Source organism: Rhinatrema bivittatum, chromosome 2 (genome assembly GCF_901001135.1).
Source record: "Rhinatrema bivittatum chromosome 2, aRhiBiv1.1, whole genome shotgun sequence".
Taxonomy (NCBI): domain Eukaryota; kingdom Metazoa; phylum Chordata; class Amphibia; order Gymnophiona; family Rhinatrematidae; genus Rhinatrema; species Rhinatrema bivittatum.
In genome coordinates this window covers 480,799,971-480,819,767 of record NC_042616.1, presented here as the reverse complement: position 1 = coordinate 480,819,767, position 19,797 = coordinate 480,799,971, and the positions used below count along the sequence as shown (strand labels likewise).

The following is a 19,797-nucleotide window of genomic DNA, read 5'->3' as shown; positions in this document are numbered from 1 at the left end:
TGTTTTTTTTTAATTTCGACCTGCGTCGCATTGCCCGATGAAATCTGCTGAGAAAGGGCTTGAAACCTGGTATCCAGAGCTAAAACTACTGCGTGTGTTGCTTCTTTCAACAGCGCCCCGTGTGTAGTGGTCCCGCGCTGGCTTGGGCTCGGTGGCCCGTCGGCCATCTTGGACTCCACCACCATTTTCTCCAGGACTTTTTTTTAACCCGCTGCAGCTTGCTTGTCATTTTGCCGCTATTTGATCAGAAATCGGCGAGAGTTCATTGGGTAGCCACAGGGGAGATATTGCGCTTCAGCTAGCACCGGAAACCGTGAAGAAATCCGCCTGAAAACAGCTTAGAGCGGAGGAGGGACCGGGAGCAAGTCAGGAGAGCGCCCTACCCGCACATCAGGTCACGTGGTCTCCTCTAAGAAAACATTTTTAATGTTAAAGCCCCCCGTTTCCTCACTTAATTGCACCAGCATTTCCTTCCATTCGCAGGCTGAAAGTTAATTCATGAATCCTCATGAGTCTTTGATGCCGTTCCCTGCTCCGAACTACTGGAAGGCATGGTTTATAAATTCTTTTAAATAAGTACATAAATAAATAAATAAAGAGATGCAGATTGTGTTACAAGGAAAGGAAAGCATTAGTCCGTATCTGTCACTTTGGAATAGTTATTCTGAGTTAAGGAAGATCAATACTCTATAATGGACAGTTCAGTCCCACAGTGAAGATACCCTAGGCTGCATATGCTCCCTTAGCCGTCTAGTGGGACATGCTGCCAACCACCCTGCCCCCATGGCTTAAGCATCTCTCCACATTTGCGGGGCTCCGAGAATCATATTGGTCTGTTATCTCTGTTCCAGGTTAACATGTGGCATTCAAGAATGGACTCTGCTACTGCTGCTCCATTCCAGAACAGAGACTTTCTGCTGTTCTACTCCCAACTGAGCTTGACCTTTTTGTTACCAATATGAAGTACCTATCATTGGAATAACTGAGCAGTATTAATTGTCTCATGGTCAACACAGGAAAACATGACATGAAAAATGAAACTCTGTCCACCACAAGTTCCAGTCCGGAAGGATTTACTTTGATCTCAACACCCATAATTAAAAGACTCTTTGTAGGAGCATGCCAGACCACAGAATCAAACTGAAGATTCAGATCAGCCTCTAACTGCACAAAAAATATAAAATCGGCACATTATACAAATCTTAAAACATCTTATGCCAATTAACTATTGATCGTTTCCTCTCAGCAGAGTAATATATCTAAGTAGATTCCAGGACAATCTACTGAGGTCAATGCCAGAACCATCAGTACTCGGGACATGTTCTTTCCTACGGATTCCACTCAAGCTTTGGCATCAGCAATTTTAATGCAGGAGCTGGACAGGAAGATCTTTGAGGATTTCTCTAGCATCCTGAACTCCTCCTCATCTCATCCAAACATGCCTCCATCCCCTTTCCCTCCACCCTCCACCCCTCTAACTTTCTCTCTGACACAAGAAACCTGGGGGTAATACTTGATAACTAACTAACTTTCAAACCTTATATCAAATCTATCCTTAGCAGCTGCTACTTTAAACTACAAACCCTCAAAAAACTCAAACCCCTTCTCTACTTCTCTGATTTCCGCACAGTACTTCAATCTATAATTTTCTCAAAAATTGATTACTGTAATGCTCTCCTACTTGGTCTCCCTGCTACCCACATCAAACCACTTCAACTCCTTCAAAACGCTACTGCACGCATCCTCACTAATGCCAACAAGAAAGACCACATTACTCCTACCCTCATTAACCTCCACTGGCTTCCCATTCACTCACGAATTATTTACAAAACCCTTACACTCATTCACAAAAGTATCACTAACGATAATTACAACTGGCTAAACCCACCCTTCCTCCCTCGTACCTCCACAAGACCCACCCGTTCCTCTCTCCGTGGAACCCTTATTCCCCCTTCCATAAAATCTACAAGACTCATCTCCACCACCAACAGGGCCCTCTCCCTCGCAGGCCCTTCCCTTTGGAACTCCATGCCTCCTGACCTACGCACCGAAACCTCCACACCCACTTTCAAAAAGAAACTCAAAACCTGGCTCTTCCTCCAAGCATACCCTCAATCATCATCATCCCCTACTAACACCCTAACCAGACCACCACCCCCCACCAACACCCCCCCACAGGACCTACACACAACACCCACCCCCTCCTAGGAATCACAAACATAAAATGTTACTTAGTACAACCGCACACATTATCCCACCTCAATCATTGTTGTCCTGCGATTATACTATTTTGTATATAACCTCTGTACATATCATTTGTTCCTCGAACCCCTGTACATAGCTTTTCCTTATGTATCCTCTCTCACCCTCCCCCCGCCCCCTCCTGTGTCTCGCCTACCCCTACCCCTCCCTCCCTTACTTATTTATCTAGTTAATTGCTTTATTACTGCGTTTTTTGTTACACACTGTTCCTTGTAAAGGCTTTGCCTATATATTCTTTGGTTGTAAGTTCTATGTAAACCGGCACGATGTGCAAACGGTTGCCGGTATATAAAATAAATAAAATAAATAAATAAATAAATAAATAAATAAATAAATAAATAAATAAAATAAATCTCATAGCATGTGAATGTGTCAGCATAGAGCACACTGACTATGACTAAGGTGCCAACAGCGCTACCAACAGACCTTAGCTTAGGCCTTTGTTCTTGAGGCCAAAACAGTCTGTATATGTATTCTCTGAGGGTGGCTTACTTTTTCTGCACAGGTTTTGAAATATTTTCCTTGCTTTTAACCCCAATGATGGTCAACAGTTTTGTTAAATGTGCTCTTATGAGTTTTTTGGACAACTTTCTAGAAGGCTGAGACTGCGTCTGTGCATGTTTATTCTGCTCATAATTTTTCTTGGGTGTCCTATCTATGTCAAATTTTCAGAAAACGTAATGAGGGACATGAGGACTTTGACAAGGTTGCATTGTTTTACAGATCCACAGATGCACACGTCCTGGAAACCAGGCACCTTTGTCCTGGATAGAGCTTCTTCTTGTGAAAATTGATTTGCCTTGTTTTTGCGTCAGCTACATTTTATCTTGTGAGCAAGGGAAAGGAGGCTGCAGCCTAGTCTGGAGGCAGTGAAGAAATTAAAAAAAAAAAAAAAAAAAAAAAGGCTGTGGGCCGCCGCAGGATCCCACACTGGCGGTGGCTGAAGAACAAGAAAAGGCACAATTTGTGTGTATGTGAGCCAGCCAGCTTGTGTGTGTGTGCGCACGCGAGAGACAGAGAGAGGCAACCAGCTTTGTGTGTCTATGTGTATGAGAGAGAGGCTGCCAGCTTCTGTGTATGGAGGGAGAGGCAGCTAGCTTCGGGGGGGGGGGGGGGTTGGGTTGTGTGTGCAAGAGAGAGAGGCGGCCACCTTATGTGTGAGTGAGACAGAGAGAGGCAGCCTGCTTGTGTGCAAGAGAGAGAGAGACAGAAGTTTGCGTGTGTGAATGAGAATGGAAAGGAGGAGAAAATTTGTGCACCCCTCCCCTCTAGCTAAATCGACAATTTTAGGATGACTGGAAATCAAAACTTTTCCAGGCATGGAGATCAGGGAATTTTTAAAAAATCCTTACTAGTTTAATTATTGGGTGTTTTTGATGTATCTCCCAAACACCAAAAAAAAGAATTAAAAATTAATTAAAAAAAAAATAGTATGAATTTTAACTTTTTGAATACTTTATATATATACATCTGTTCTTTTGTTTAGTATGGTTTCATTATGTTATATATTTTGGGGTTTTTTTGTTTGATTTTTTTTTTATGAAGACCAGTTATGTTTCTGTTTTTCATACATAGTGTTTGGCTTGTTGTGGTTTCTAGTTCAGTTTTGTGTCTATGTATATTTTTTTTGGTCTAGTTATTCTGTATTTATCTGTGTTCTGCCTGTGTCAGACCGATGTGAGGTATTCTGTTAGGGTATAGTTTGTGTGGAGGGATATATATAGCAGTTTGGTTGTTGTGTTTTCCTTTGAGGAGGTGTATTGATTTTTATAGGGTTTGGTGTAATATTTGCAGTGTTGGCTTTTCATGAGCAGGGCTGTGTTTGAGTGTTGGCAAATAGTGCTGTTTTGGTATGTAAGGTTTACTATATTGTAATTGTAACTTAGCCTTCAGAAAGCCATAAGTAAACTAAGCCCACACCCAATGCATATTACAATATCCTTACTACCATATATGAGTTCCAATTTTTTATACATTTTTTGCAGGGTTTTCTGGTTTGGCATTACAGCAGTGCATGTAAAGATAGTATACATGCTCTGATACATTTACTTTATAAAAAACTGTACTTTGAATGCCCTTTTTTCATGCAAAATCTTATTACATATGCATACTTTTTATTTGTGTGTCTGTGTGGGGAGGGGTGGGGATTGGGGATGCAAGGCTGTAAGGTTTGCCTAGGATGACTAATATCCTTGCACCAGTCCTGGCTGCACTGACTCCATGTAGGAAAGCAGAATTCCATATGGAGCTGTGCTATGAAGGAGCAGGCTCTCTCCCCAGTCTTGGCTGTAGCAGTGATGCATATAGTCTTGGCCACGGCTTCATTTTCTTTTTCTTAAACCCTGAGGAAGCAGGCAGTAGGGTTCACTTCTGGTCACCTCTCCCCAGGAGTAGGTAGGCAGAGCAGAGCCTAGGGAACCATAAAAGCAGTAGACTGTGTAACACACAGTCAGTCAATGAGCATGTGTTGTAGTGGGGGAGGCCCTGAGAAGTGGAGGCGAGCTACTGTCATAGAAAGGGAAGAGGGCGAGGCTTCTGTCTGAGGTGGCTGGGCTGAGCTCTGAGAGAGGCATATTGAGTGCCCGTTTTTCTAAGGCGCACGCATGCACATCCCCTGTGTGCTTGATGCCATATTTAAATGAGAGAGAAAGTGGAACGGAGTACAAAAAGAAGAAGTGCATGTTTCTGGCGCTCAAAAAACTTTATTGTATCAGGCGCACAAATGTCTAAATTGTGCAGTCCTAGCAAAAGTGCATCGCTTACATAAAATTATAGCAATCTGCAATGCATGTTTACCAAAAGGAAATGAGTCACCCACAATTTTTAACTCTTATACTCTCTCTCTCTCTAAATAACCCTACCCTACACCGAGCACATTTATCGCAATACAGATGGCCACATTTTATAATTTTCTCACGAGTCCTTACTCCACCTCCAGAGCTGGAGTTTATTTTCTGTTGTAAAAAATAGCGTGTTGGATGCCCAGCCTTTGGGCACACCTTCCTGCATCAGGTAGTAATAGCTAATGTCTTCATTGTTAGGGTTTTACATGGAATTTAAATGTCATGGGTGCTATCTGATATGCTTTGGTTAGGGCATGCGTTTTAGACGTGCTAATCTCCTTGTAGCAAACCCAAAACACATGCCCAACAGTGACTAAACCTGTGTGCTAGGCTGGGCACACCACACTGCATTGGCCTGTCAATCTCACTGCATTGGCCTACATTGGCCTGCATTGGCCTGTCAATCTCAGTTCTACCAGATTCTAGATCACATGATGTACCTTTCAATGATTAGCTCAGTGTGCTTTTGGGAGCTGTTAAAGTACATGCCACACAGCGCACAAGTGAGTCACAGATATCACATGGGCTGGTTTTAGAAAAATCCCCCGGGCTAATATTTGTCTGCAATCCGCCCCTGGGGTTACAGCTTGTAACAGATGTGAGTGCTGAGTAGGTTTGTGTTACAGAAGCCACATTTGCCATAATCTATGTCTGCTCCAGGACTCGCACTGGCTATTTATGTGCAAGAGGCTTTTTTATGCTGAGAACCACACTGAACTACTTTTAGTGACTATTTGAACTGGAAATGCTCTTAAAGCTACATCTTGGAGAAGAAATGATCAATATTCAACTGGCATGAAACATTTTCAGGTTATTTTTGCATTTTGTGATGATAAAGTAAAAAAACTTGTAGAAATAGAGGCTGTCATTTTACTGTCTAAACAAAAGTTAGTAACTATCCCCTGAATAGAAACTTTTTAATAACCTCAGACCTTTAATATAAATAGAATCAATATGTAGATAGCAGGCTGAAATAGCCATGTTGCCATAGGAACGTCCTCAGTCCTCTAGGTGGCGGAGCTCCTCAAAGCATGCTGGGGTAGATTTTATAAATTTACGCAAGTGCGTACTTTTGTTCGCGCTCCAGAACTAGGAATGAGTTGGCAATTCAGCGGCCTGGCACAAAGCGGATTCAGAACTGGGATGCAGGGTGGGGGGGGGGGGGGGAGTAAACCACAAGTGAACAATATTATTCAGGGGTTTAATCCCATACTATATCACTGAGCACAAATTCTTTAAAATAACAGAAAGCTGGGCTACCGTCCAGTAGAGGATCTAAGAATAGTGTGGTGTCCTGGGCAAGCAATGGCTCTTTATACTGACTGCAGCAAGAATACCAGGCACATTTTTGGTTCCATTTAGGACTTCCGATAACATATTTCTTGAATGCCCAAAGAGAAAAGTTATTTTGTGGAACATCCAATATGAGCAGTGTAGTTTAAGCATGCATTACTTCTTTTAGACGTACCTGTGCCATCTGGGCTGCAGTGTTACCTTTGGCACCCAGGAAGACCATGGCCAGAGCTGAGGAGATACTCATGGGGGAAATGAACACATTTTGACAATCCTGTGAGAGATTTTTGAAAAGATCAAGGGCAAAAGTTGTATTTGCTTCACTGACAGCATCCATTATGAAGAATCTGGAACAAACACATAGATACATAAAATACAGTTTAATTTCGATTCACCACATAATTAACAAAAGATATGCCATACTGGGTCAGACTAAGGGTCTATCAAGCCCAGTATCCTGTTTCCAACAGTGGCCAATCCAAGTCGCAAATACCTGACATGTACCCAAATATTAAGAACATAAGAACATGCCATACTGGGTCAGACCAAGGGTCCATCAAGCCCAGCATCCTGTTTCCAACAGTGGCCAATCCAGTCCACAAGAACCTGGCAAGTACCCAAAAACTAAGTCTATTCCATGTTACCATTGCTAATGGCAGTGGCTATTTTCTAAGTCAACTTAATTAATAGCAGGTAATGGACTTCTCCTCCAAGAACTTATCCAATCCTTTTTTAAACACAGCTATACTAACTGCACTAACCACATCCTCTGGCAACAAATTCCAGAGTTTAATTGTGCGTTGAGTAAAAAAGAACTTTCTCCGATTAGTTTTAAATGTGCCCCATGCTAACTTCATGGAGTGCCCCCTAGTCTTTCTACTATCCGAAAGAGTAAATAACCGATTCACATCTACCCGTTCTAGACCTCTCATGATTTTAAACATCTCTATCATATCCCCCCTCAGTCGTCTCTTCTCCAAGCTGAAAAGTCCTAACCTCTTTAGTCTTTCCTCATAGGAGAGTTGTTCCATTCCCCTTATCATTTTGGTAGCCCTTCTCTGTACCTTCTCCATCGCAATTATATCTTTTTTGAGATGCGGCGACCAGAATTGTGCACAGTATTCAAGGTGCGGTCTCACCATGGAGCGATACAGAGGCATTATGACATTTTCCGTTTTATTCACCATTCCCTTTCTAATAATTCCCAACATTCTGTTTGCTTTTTTGACTGCCGCAGCACACTGAACCGACGATTTCAATGTGTAATCCACTATGACACCTAGATCTCTTTCTTGGGTGGTAGCACCTAATATGGAACCCAACATTGTGTAATTATAGCATGGGTTATTTTTCCCTATATGCATCACCTTGCACTTATCCACATTAAATTTCATCTGCCATTTGGATGCCCAATTTTCCAGTCTCACAAGGTCTTCCTGCAATTTATCACAATCTGCTTGTGATTTAACTACTCTGAACAATTTTGTGTCATCTGCAAATCTGATTATCTCACTCGTCGTGTTTCTTTCCAGATCATTTATAAATATATTGAAAAGTAAGGGTCCCAATACAGATCCCTGAGGCACTCCACTGTCCACTCCCTTCCACTGAGAAAAATGTCCATTTAATCCTACTCTCTGTTTCCTGTCTTTTAGCCAGTTTGCAACCCGCGAAAGGACATCGCCACCTATCCCATGACTTTTTACTTTTCCTAGAAGCCTCTCATGAGGAACTTTGTCAAACGCCTTCTGAAAATCCAAGTATACTATATCTACCGGTTCACCTTTATCCACATGTTTATTAACTCCTTCAAAAAAGTGAAGCAAAGCTACTATTACTTATTAATACCTTTGAAAAGTGCCATATTCAGTCTCCACACACACTCAAACCACTTGCCTCTGTGGTGAGAAAGATGCCACTGAGGGAGAACTTGTGAGGAAATGTCTTCAGTCAGGATTGAAATAGACAACCTTGCGGTCTAGAGGCAGCAGATCTATCAATCACCCAAAAGGAGGCTCCCTTTCCTCAGCTGTAGTTATCCCACAACTAGAATAGAAGAGGGGGTCATCACAAACCTCCATGCCAGTTGTTGTGATAGAGAGACTTGTCTGGCCTGATGCTGCCATATCACTTCATAGGTCTCCTCATGAATTGCTGCCAAAATAGCAACTCATGAAAGCACAGAACGAAAGTACTGCATGCAAACAAAAGTCTTCTGATCAAACCACCTCATCAAATCCTATAACTCATAGGAACAAATCAACAGGAAAAACATACTAGGGATACAATGCGGCTCCGGATTTACTTTCTATACCTGTGCCATCCAGCCACCACCTTTATGTTAATGCAGGACTACAGGAGGAGATTTTAACAATCATTTTTGTCATTATTAAACACAGGCCAGATTTGCAGCAGTAATCACAGGCAGGATCAAAATATAGCCCATAAAAATGTATAGGTCCATATTCAGCGGGACAATAAGCAAGAAGGTTACCTAGGTCAGTGATTCTCAACCATCTCCTAGAGACACAGGATATCCACAAGGAATATGCAAGAGAGAGATTTGCATATACTAGAGACCTGTTGGAATCAAATTTCTCTCATGCATATTCATTGTGGCAATCCTGAAAACCCAATTGGATAGTTGTGCCTTCAGTAGAGGATGGTGAAACATTGACCTAGGTAACCTTTCCCAGATATTCAGCAGAACATGTCCAAGGAAGTGATCCACTGAATAGACCCAGCTATAGTTACTTGGGCAACTTTAGGACAGTGATTTTCTGACCAGAATTACCCAGTTAATTTTAGTAGCATAGAGCTGGATATATCAGCACTCACTGGTGGAACTTAAGCCCCAGCCTGGAACACCTCCATTACAATTTTTTTATTTTTATTTTTTAATCTAGGTAAGTTTTGTGCAAAGACCCAAAAAAATATATATTAAAAAAGAAAAAAACATAGCAAGTTAGAGGGCGTAAATATTCAAACCTTGACTTTTGCCCTGGTAACTCGAAAAATAACCCACACTAATGGTAGCAAAAATTCTCTAAAGAGCAAAAAATAAGTGTGTCTGTATATATTTATTTTGTGATTGCAGAGCTAATTCCCCATACTCTCCAGTGAAAGTTTGTTTGAAAAGGCCTGCTGCTCTTCATCATGAGAGTGGGACGCCCTGCCGATGTGCAAGCTGGGAGTGGTCTCTTATTTAAACCAGCAGAAAGCTGCTGTCTAGCAGGGGTGGAAGAGAGGACTGGGGCTTATCTAACAGTGCTGACTCCTAATTGACACATGCTATTAACACAATCTTTCTGGGGGACTGACATGCAGCTCGGTATTACTTCAGTTCATATTCTCAGGAAAAAAGGTTTTAAACAACAATAGTGACATTCATATCATCAGGAGTAACCCTATTTACAATTCCTCCCAGACCTTCCTTCTTTCCTTTATCTGTTATCTCGTTATCAGAAGTTGTTCTGATATCATGCTGGACACACCTGGCTTAGGGGTTGATGCTATACAGTACACTCACACGAATGCACTGTTTAACCCCCTGTCGGATGCAGGTTAAATAGGCACTAATCCACCCCCTAATGCAATAGGGGGATTAGCGCCTATTTAACGAGTGTCCAACGCGGCATGAATGAGTTAGCGCTCATCACATGCAAATGCATGTGAATGAGGCTATTACTCATTCACTCCAAATGCAAAAAAATAAACGCTCAGATATTAACGCCTGCCTGGAGCAGGCGTAAATAGATGAGCGCACTGAAAAAAGTACAGAAAAGTAAAAAAAACCTGCTTTTCTGTACTTTTTTAAAAGTAAAAAAAAAAAATAAATCTCTGCAGGCTGCTTGGAAGACAAACATCGGTTTTCATAACCGGCCAGCTGCATTAATGAAAACTGACGCCGAGTTTATCAGCATCGGTGTTCATAACCGCGGGGTCGCATTAGCAAGGAGGTGCTAAGGTCGCTCTAGCGACCCTAGCGCCTCGTTGCTAGCGTGACCCCCTAATTTGCGTATTGCATGGCGCCCCCCCCCCCTTGCGGGTGCCATGCATGTGTTAAGAAAGCGGGCGCTGAAAAGTCAGCGCCCGTTTTCCACGAATAATATTGCATCGGAACCTTAGAGTGGTGAAGGAGAGTAAGAGTCAAGCACTATAATTCACAGTCTCAAGACTTTTTCTCCTTTTTATGCACTGCTCCCTTCTCACTTGGTCCACATATCTCACAACTACTCTGTGGGCAGTTACTCACAACCTAACAGTCTATAAGGACCTTCTTGTACATTATCTTGGACCATCATGTGCTTCTCAAGAACGTCACTTGCCAGCCTCTGAGCACCTAGGGTTATAGGCACTGCCTGTCTCCTTCCTCAATATCTCCAATCTCTTGTCCCGACCAGTACAAGGTGTCTTGCACATGGGTAATCTTACACATTAAGACAACTGTGCTTATGCAACAAAGAATCTGCACCAATCTTCTGCCTCCTTTTGACCATTTCTCTTGTAATCATTGTGCTCGGTGTACATTTTCTACCAAGGGGGCCGATGCAATATGGTGCACTCAGCCGAGCGCACTGTTAACCTAAGGTTGGACGCGGGTAGAATAGGCGCTAATCAATCCCCTAATGCAATAAGGGGATTAGCGCCTATTCATCGCGCATCCAACGCAGAGTGAATCTAATAGCGATCATCACATGCAAATGCATGTGAATGAGGCTATTAGGCATTCACTCCTGATGCAAAAAAAAAAAAAAAAATGTGCGTCTTGGACGCACATTTAACTGTCAACTATTTACGCCTGCGTTAATAGCTGTGCGCATCCAAAAAAGTACAGAAAAGCAGAAAAAATTGCTTTTCTGTACTGCGTCATACTTAAATATCATTGTGATATTAAGTAGGATGAAAAATAAAAGAAACAAAAGTAAAAAAAAAAAATTTGACATTCGGACCCATTACGAAAGCTAACGCAGAGTTTTTCGCTGTCTGTTTTCCTTGCGGACAGCCAAGAAAACAGATGCCGACACCATCGTGATGATCGTCCGCAGGTAAGGAAAACCAATGCCGATAAACTCAGCACTGGTTTTCCTTACTGACGTAAGCCGGTCACGAAAACAGACGCTGATAAATTCGACGTTCGGCGGTCACGAAAAACGATTGGGTTCACATTAGCAAGGAGGCGCTATGGTTGCGCAAACGACCCTAGCGCCTCCTTGCTAATACGACCCCCTAATTTTAGTATTGCATGGCGTCCCCCTTGGGGGCGCCTAGAGCGCATTAAGGGAACGGGCGCTGACTGTTCAGCACCCGCTTTCTACGTGACTTTATTGCATCGGCCTCTATGTGTTCTCTTTCACTAGCACAGGGAATAATAAATGCACATACCTCACACCACTTTTCAGGCCATAGTAGAAGTTATTTGGCGTATGTCCTCTCTTTCCCTGTGGACTTCTATATGTGAGAATGGCTAATTGAAAATCTCTGAGCACATCATAGTGCAGTCAGTGGGGAGGCAGTGCCACACGCTATGGGGACATTTGCATTTGATTACTCACTTTTCTAAACCTGAGCTCAAGGGGGCCAATCCAAAAAAAAAAAAGCACTGAAAGCGGGCACTGAGCATTCAGCGCTCACTTTCCTAACGCGCCCCCAGGTACCTCTCCTGGGGGCGTCATGCAATGTTTTAATTAGGGGTCGTGCTCTGAAGGAGGCGCTAGGGTCGATTGCGTGCCTCTAGAGCCTCCTTGACAACGGCAGCCCGAGAGTGCTCGGCGGTCCGCCAGTTAAGAAAATGGACGCTGAATTTATCGGTGTCTCTTTTCCTAATTGGCGCACAGCCACGGGTTCGGGAAAACGGACACTGGTTAACTGAGTGTCTGTTTCTCGAACCAGACCACCAGCACATTTTAAATTTTTTTTTTTTTTTTTTAATCTTTCGTTCCTCTGACTTAATTTCACCAGGATATTAAGTTGGAGGATGTACAGAAAAGCAGTATTTTCTGCTTTTCTGTACAACATTTTGGGGGCACTCAGAAATTAATGCCTGCTCTGAGCAGACATTAATTTCTGAATGAAAAAATGTGCGTATTGGTCGCACAATTTATTTTTGCATTTGGGGTGACTAATAGCCTCTGACAATATTGCCATGATATTAAGTCAGAGGAAATACAGAAAGGCAGAAAATACTGCTTTTCTGTATTTCCTTCAAAATTAACGCCTGCTCGTCTGGCAAAACATTGTTTTTGCATTGGGGGAATACCTAATAGTGCTCATCAACATGAATTTACATGTAATGCACGTTATTAGCTATGGGGCGGATTTTAAAAGCCCTGCGCGCGTAAATCCGGGATTTACGCGCGCAGAGCCCCGGGACGCCCGTAAGTCCCGGGGCTTTCCAAAAGGGGCGTGTCGGGGGCCGGCCCGGGGGCGTGGTCGAGGCCTCCGGACCAGCCCCTGGGTCGGGTGACGGCGCGCCAAACAAAGGTAAGGGGGGGTTTAGAAAGGGCCGGGGGGTGGGTTAGGTAGGGGAAAGGAGGGGAAGGTGGGGGGAGGGCGAAGGAAAGTTCCCTCCGAGGCAGCTCCGATTTCGGAGCGGCCTCAAAGGGAAAAGGCAGCGCACGCTGGGCTCGGCGCGAGCAGGTTGCACAAATGTGCAACCCCATGCGCGCGCCGACCCCGGATTTTATAAGATGCGCGCGGCTACGCGCGTATCTTATAAAATCCAGCGTACTTTTGTTCGCGCCTGGTGCGCGAACAAAAGTACGCGATCGCGCAATTTTTTAAAATCTACTCCTATGCGTGTGATTGAATGCGATTTTGGACGTGCTATCCTCCTGTTTTGCATCGGGGGTTATGAACATGTATTTAAAATGTGCATCCAATCGCGTGTTGAGCCGTGTGCTGCATCAAAGTACTGCAGTAACACACCATTCTGTCCTGGTTTGTACATTTACAGGTCAATTTTAAAAGCACTGCTCACGCAAAAAATGGCCATATATGCGCGATTGCGGGCCACACACGAACACCACGAATTTTGACAATCCGTGAAGTGCACGTGTACATACGCACACACGCATCAAGAATAAAGGGATAGAAATGGGGCAGGGCATGGGTTTTTCCGGGGTGGGGCTATGACTTGCACACGTAACTCCTCATTTTAAAAAAAGCTGACTATGGTGCATCCATGTATTATCTGCGTAACTTTGCTGCAGGCCCTGATGAGGAGCAAGTCTAGAGATCTCGAGTTTTAGGGCTTTCGGGCTCAGCGTGAGGGTTCAGGGTCAAGTGGGGGGGGGCTTACAGGATGAAGAACCAGAAGGGTCTTGAAGATGTCAATATCAGCTGGACAAACTAGTGGACTAATTGGAAGAACTGTTTTTTTGCCTCGCGCGAGCATGTTTTAAAATCTGACTGCATACACACGTAAAAGCCAGTAAAGCCCTAGCGGAAATACGCACAGAACATTTATTCGAGACGCCTCTTAAGATTGCGCGCCCACATACACGCTGTAGCGGGATTTTAAAAGATACGCACGTACTTGCGCACATGATATAAAATTACAGCGATGCACGTTTATGGGTGCACGCGTGTTCCTTTTAAAATTGACCCTTAAGGGAGCACGACATTTTATCTGCATTACTTACAACAGAACTGCGATCTAAATCAAGCAGGACTTCCTTCTTTTCAATACATACATTACCACATCCTCTCTTAAATCCAGAATGATCGGAAAATATATATATATATATATATATATATATATATATATATATATATATATATACTTAAACAAGACATCAGTGAGATCAAAGAAAGAAATCCAAATGCAAAAATGAACACTCGCATGAAGACAGAGAGCCATAGAAGGACTATCCACTAAAACTGAGAAAAAACCCTTTAAAACGTTTGGCCTGAAGCTGCTCTTGTCCGAGCGGTTGGTTTGTAACAGGTTGGGAAGCGGGGGTAAAGCCTTTTGAAAACCAGGGAGAGCCTGCAGCCGCCCCCCAGCCGGCCAGGTAAGGGGACCCTCCGCGCCCCACGCAGTGGAGTCACAACCCGAGCGGCTCTGCCCTTTAGGGGAGAGGAGCTGTCACCTCACTCCCGCACAACCCCCTCCCCTCCCCTCCCAATGAGCTGCGGGCCTGGAGGGAGCGGGCTCAGACTTACCCCCCGCGAGCGGTGCGTGCGGGTCTGGGTGGCCAGGGAAGAGCTGCAGCCCGCAATCCTAAGACAGAATCACGCAGGAGGAGGCGGGGCCGGGGGCTCCGAGTCCTTCCTCAGCCGCCCGCAGGCTTAACTTTTTATTATTTTTTTTCCTCCCTCCCCGCTGTCTCGGAAACGCCTCGGCTGCACCCAAGAAGCAGGAGAGGGTGGGAGGGAGGGTTTTTCTCCTCCCTATTCTCAGCAGGGAGTGGGGAACAGGAAGCCCAGAAGCCCCGGCTTCTCCTTCTCAATGTTTCCGTCACGTGACGGGAGGAAGCCCCTCCCTATCATTGCCTTTACTGTACGGCCTCCGCCTCCGCCCCCGCCCTTCTTGGGTGAGGCTGCAGGCTCAAGGGTCATAGACTGTTTTTCTTCCAGCAGCCCTACGCTTATAAAAATTATTGCAACTCTTTTGCTGCACTTATACCCCCAACTCAGGGCCTCCTGCTGGGCTGGGAGACACTGGAAAGCGCTGGTCTGCAGTGTGCTCAGACTCTCAGTGTGCAAAATCTCAAGCAAATTCCCATTCATTGGCAGACTGATTTTACATGTGTTACCAAAATAATACACAGAATGATTCAAATAAAAAAGGGAAGAAAAAATAATAACAGTAAAATTAGAGGTCCGGGATGCCATTACCTACACAGAGCACGCCAAGAGGAAGACGGTCACGGCCATGGACAGTGGTCTCTGCCCTGAAACGCCAGGGTCGTACTCTCTGCGGCTTTGGAGGCTAATCAGAACACTCTGTTAAACATCGAAACTTTGTAAACCGTCGTGATGGCAAAACCGAACGACGGTATATAAAACTCGATAAATAAAATAAATAAAATAAAAGTACAATGACCAGGACGAGTGTCAGATCTTGGTTCTGGGCCATATTATCCCTTGTCGTATTTCTGGCTTGGTGGCAGGATACCGTCTGTTTGGCTGCTATAGGTGTAGTTTCCCCCAGGATTATAAAAAGATTTTTCCTTCTTTTCTGGGAAGTCTTTGATTTTCTCTAGTCAGTTTTGGGAAATGTGCGCAGTGCTGTTTGGATTCTTCTCCCCTTCCTGCCACTGAGGCCTTCAGTTCGATGGCAGTATGTAACGAAGGTTCATGCAGGAAGTTTCCAACATGCTATGTATACACAGTATAACAACTGTAGTGTTGCAGGCAGTCTGCTTACTCGTGATTTCTTGGTCTCAGTGTTCCCCAGTCAAGAAGTGCTTTAGTTCTGTGTGCTGCACTGCTGCAGCACTGGGGGTGCTAGCTCAGTCCAGACAACAGTGGCTGCTCCACAGCAGCCTGGCTGGCTTCTAGCCGTGCTCAGATGCGGAAACTGACTGGCATGATCGGATATCACCAGCCTTTTCTGGGTACATCTGCCACTCCTGGTCTTGTTACTGGCTGAGCCTCCCAGCCTTTTCAGTACGGGTTCCCTGTCTATGTTCAGTTTCAGGATTTCTCCTCTAAGGCATCCCGAACACCTTCCTATAGGGGCTTCAGGCTCTCTTGCCGCTAACTAACATTAACAGTTCCTGTCTCTAAATACAGTGCATTAAGGTGCGCCCAGCCTAGCACATGGGTTTACTCATGGTTGGGCGCACATTTTGGGCACGCAAGAATAGCGTCCAATGCAGTAAAGTGATTAGTACTTCCAAAACTCGTGCCCTAACAAATGCATATCCAATAGCGCCCAACGTATGTAAATTCCATGTAAATGAAGACATTAACTATTACCCTCAGAGGCAGGAAAGTGTGCCCAAAGTCTGACGCACATTTTTTAACACAGGGAAATTAACTCCAGCTCCAGCGGTGGAGAAAAGTTAACTCACAGTCAAGGGCTCATGAGAAACATTGAAAACTATAGTCCTGTGTGTTGCAATAAATGTGTCCTCCTCCTTCGTATTATTATTCTGACTTGTAAATTTACTGCTTGCAAAAATCTATGGATATTGATTTGATCAAAAGGAAGTGCACCTTTCTCATGACTGCACAATTTAGATACCTGTAGCAATGGTCGTCTGATCTAATAAAACTTCAGTACTAGGGGGAAATCTAAGACGGAGACGTGAGTGGATGCGTTTCTCTCTGCTCCAACTCTCACTTGTTTCTTCCTTTGCTTGTTTGAATTATGCCGCACAAGAGGAAGGGGAGAGTGAGAATTTTTCCCTCCAAATCCTCACTTCTGTCGGATCAGCGTTCGATCACAGAATTCGCTATCCTTACTCGAGATTCGCAGGCTTTGAGCCCCGTTGGCAAAAGGAGAGAGGAGCTTTATTGTTGCCCGGGGAAGTCTCTCTCAGCCCACCGGATTTTAGACCTCCGCTGCCTGCTTCCACCAAACGCGGCGCCGATCTCATTGAGGCGCCAGATGATGATCTCATCATACGGCCTCACATGGAAAGAGATGCCGGCCTCTTATCTGGTGGGGGGCCAAGTTTTTCTAAGTCACTGCATTCCAGGCATCTCACGGAGGAAGGTGCCGTCAGTGGCGTTTCATCCCTGTAGTTATCGATGGGGAATGCGGCCGAAGCTGGAACTGTGTTAGAAGGTGAGCATATGGCTCCTCGGCGCCCCACCCTCCTTTGGGATTGTTAAACCAGCGGTGGTCACCTTAGAGTCCCTTTGGGATTTGATTGCAGATTTGTCAAAGACATTTAATGATCAGTCCCGGAGATAGGATACTGTCTCCCAGAAGCTGGATTCTGTTGTTTGTTCAGGAACATTTGACTTCCATTCAAGCTTTGGGGAATGATATCAAAGGTTTACAGGCCTCTAATGCCTCTATTATTCTTGAGCGTTTGTCTTCTCTCAGAAGGCTGGAATCTATGGAAAATTTCCTAAGGCATTTAAACTTGAGATTTTTTGAATTTCCCTAAAGTTCTTGGTGAACTGTCTCATGTTGTGCTTAAGAGATATTTAGTTGAAACTTTAACAATCTCATCTGATAAAATTCCTCCCTTTAAAAAACTTCTGTTTCTTCCTCATAAACAGAGTTCCAATCAGGTTGGATCTTCTGAAAATGCGGTGGACTTTTCTAAACTACCTGCATATTTGGAAAATTCAACTGTGGAAGTGATTGAGAGGTCTATGATGCTGGTTTCTTATTTTTCTGAGCAGGATCTAAGCCTGGTGATGAAGTCTTATTTTAAAAATGTAAATGTTTCCTTTCTTGGTGGTTAACTCCGGATATATCCTGACTAGGGATGTGAATCGGGCTTTGGATGATTGAAAATATCAGACAATATTTTCAAAATCGTCAGAAATCAGGGGCTCCCCCAAAACGATAGGAAAACCCCACGATATTGATCGTAGGGGTTCTCTTATCGTTTTGGGGGAGGGCGGGAAAAACGGCACACAAAAACAACCCCTAAACCCATCCCGACCCTTTAATACTAATCCCTTAGCTTCCCCCACCCTCCCGACCCCCTGAAAAACTTTTTACAGGAACCTGGTGGTCCAGTGGGGGCCCCTGGAGCGATCCCCCGCTCCCGGGCCGTCGGCTGCCACTAATCAAAATGGCGCCGATGGCCCTTTGCCCTTACCATGTGACAGGGTATCCGTGCCATTGGCTGGACCCTGTCACATGGTAGGAGCACTGGATGGCCATGTAGGGACATAAGGCCTGGACGGACAGGCAGGCACAGCATTGGAGGACAGTAGTCAAGCCCACATAGGGGCATAAGCCCTGGATGGACATGTACAGCATTCAAGGACAGAGGTCAAACCCTTGTAGAGACATAAGGCCTGGACGGACAGGCAGGCACAGCATTCGAGGACAGAGGTCAAAGCCCACCTAGGGACAGAAGGCCTGGACGGACAGGCACAGTATTCGAGGACAGAGGTCAAACCCTTGTAGGGACAAGAACTGGACAAACAGGCACAGCATTCGAGGACAGAGGTCAAACCCTTGTAGGGACAAGAACTGGACAAACAGGCACAGCATTCAAGGACAGAGGTCAAACCCTTGTAGGGACATAAGGCCTGGATGGGCAGGCAGGCACAGCATTCAAGGACAGAGGTCAAGCCCACTTAGGGACATAAGGCCTGGGCAGACAGGCACAGTATTCGAGGACAGAGGTCAAGCCCTTGTAGGGACATAAGGCCTGGATGGACAGGTGGGCACACATTGGAGGTCAAAGGTCAAGCCAATGTAGGGACATAAGGCCTGGATGGAGATGTACAGCATTCGAGGACAGAGGTCAAAGCCCACGTAGGGACAGAAGGCCTGGATGGACAGGCACAGCATTCGAGGACAGAGGTCAAAGCCTTGTAGGGACATATGGCCTGGATGGACAGGCACAGCATTCGAGGATAGAGGTCAAGCCCACATATGGACATAAGGCCTGGACGGACAGGCACAGCATTCGAGGTCAGAGGTCAAAGCCTTGTAGGGACTTAAGGCCTGGACAGACAGGCACAGCATTCGGGGACAGAGGTCAAACCCTTTTAGGGACATAAGGTCTGGATGGACAAGCACAGCATTCGAGGACAGAGATCAATCCCTTGTAGGGAGATAAGGCCTGGACAAAGAGGCAGGCACAGCATTCGAGGACAGAGATGAAAGCCGACGTAGGGACAGAAGGCCTGGACGGACAGGCACAGCATTCGAGGATTTACTTTGTGCAGGTATGTTGTGGTTTGACCTGTGACTTCTTTCTGAACTGGTTCACTGCCAGAAGAAAATGGCATCTTTTTCATTTCTGAAAGATGATTCAACAGAGGATGTTTTTAGAGCAATAGAGACTGCCATTTGTGAAGCAAGAACTGAGCTGGAGATTATTTTTGAATACCCAATGGACAGTGGACGGACAGGCACAACGTTTCAGGTCAGGAACATGTGCTACAGTGCTCATATTATCAGGAGCATAGGAGGCAGTTGGAGCTGCTTCAAGGCTTTCAATTGCTTTTATTCATCTTGCCATTGACATGGAAAATTTGGAAACCCAAGCAAAGGCAGTTTTACTTTCAAAAATACTTGCATTTCCATCAACTCTGGTGCCAGCTTTGAGCGGTGAGGGCTCATGATATCCCCTGTCATTGAAAAGACACCTTCACTGGGCACACTGGTTGGTGGGCATGACAGATATCGCTGAGCCACTTTGGCTAGGTGTGGCCAGACAGTGGACTTGTCTGCCCAATATGCCAGCGGATCTGTCTTCATGTTCTCTGTGGACTCTGAGAGATACCATGTCACTGACAGCTGTGC

At 44.9% G+C, this 19,797-nt stretch overlaps 1 protein-coding gene across 2 annotated transcripts in view; it reads right to left on the bottom strand.

Moving 5' to 3' along the window:
* Positions 1-14,835, bottom strand: part of LOC115085004 (serpin B6-like) — a 68,163-nt gene extending 53,328 nt beyond the window's left edge. The window contains exons 1-2 of one of the 2 annotated variants that reach the window (XM_029590509.1): positions 14,565-14,835; positions 6,574-6,745 (exon numbers count right to left, since the gene is read on the bottom strand). In XM_029590509.1, coding sequence (XP_029446369.1) covers positions 6,574-6,735 — 162 coding nt within the window. In that variant the 5' untranslated portion in view covers positions 6,736-6,745; positions 14,565-14,835. Of the gene's footprint in view, positions 1-6,573; positions 6,746-8,294; positions 8,425-14,564 lie in introns of those variants that run through there. The other variant, XM_029590510.1, reaches the window with a different exon arrangement.
* Between the last annotated feature and the right edge of the window lie 4,962 nt (positions 14,836-19,797).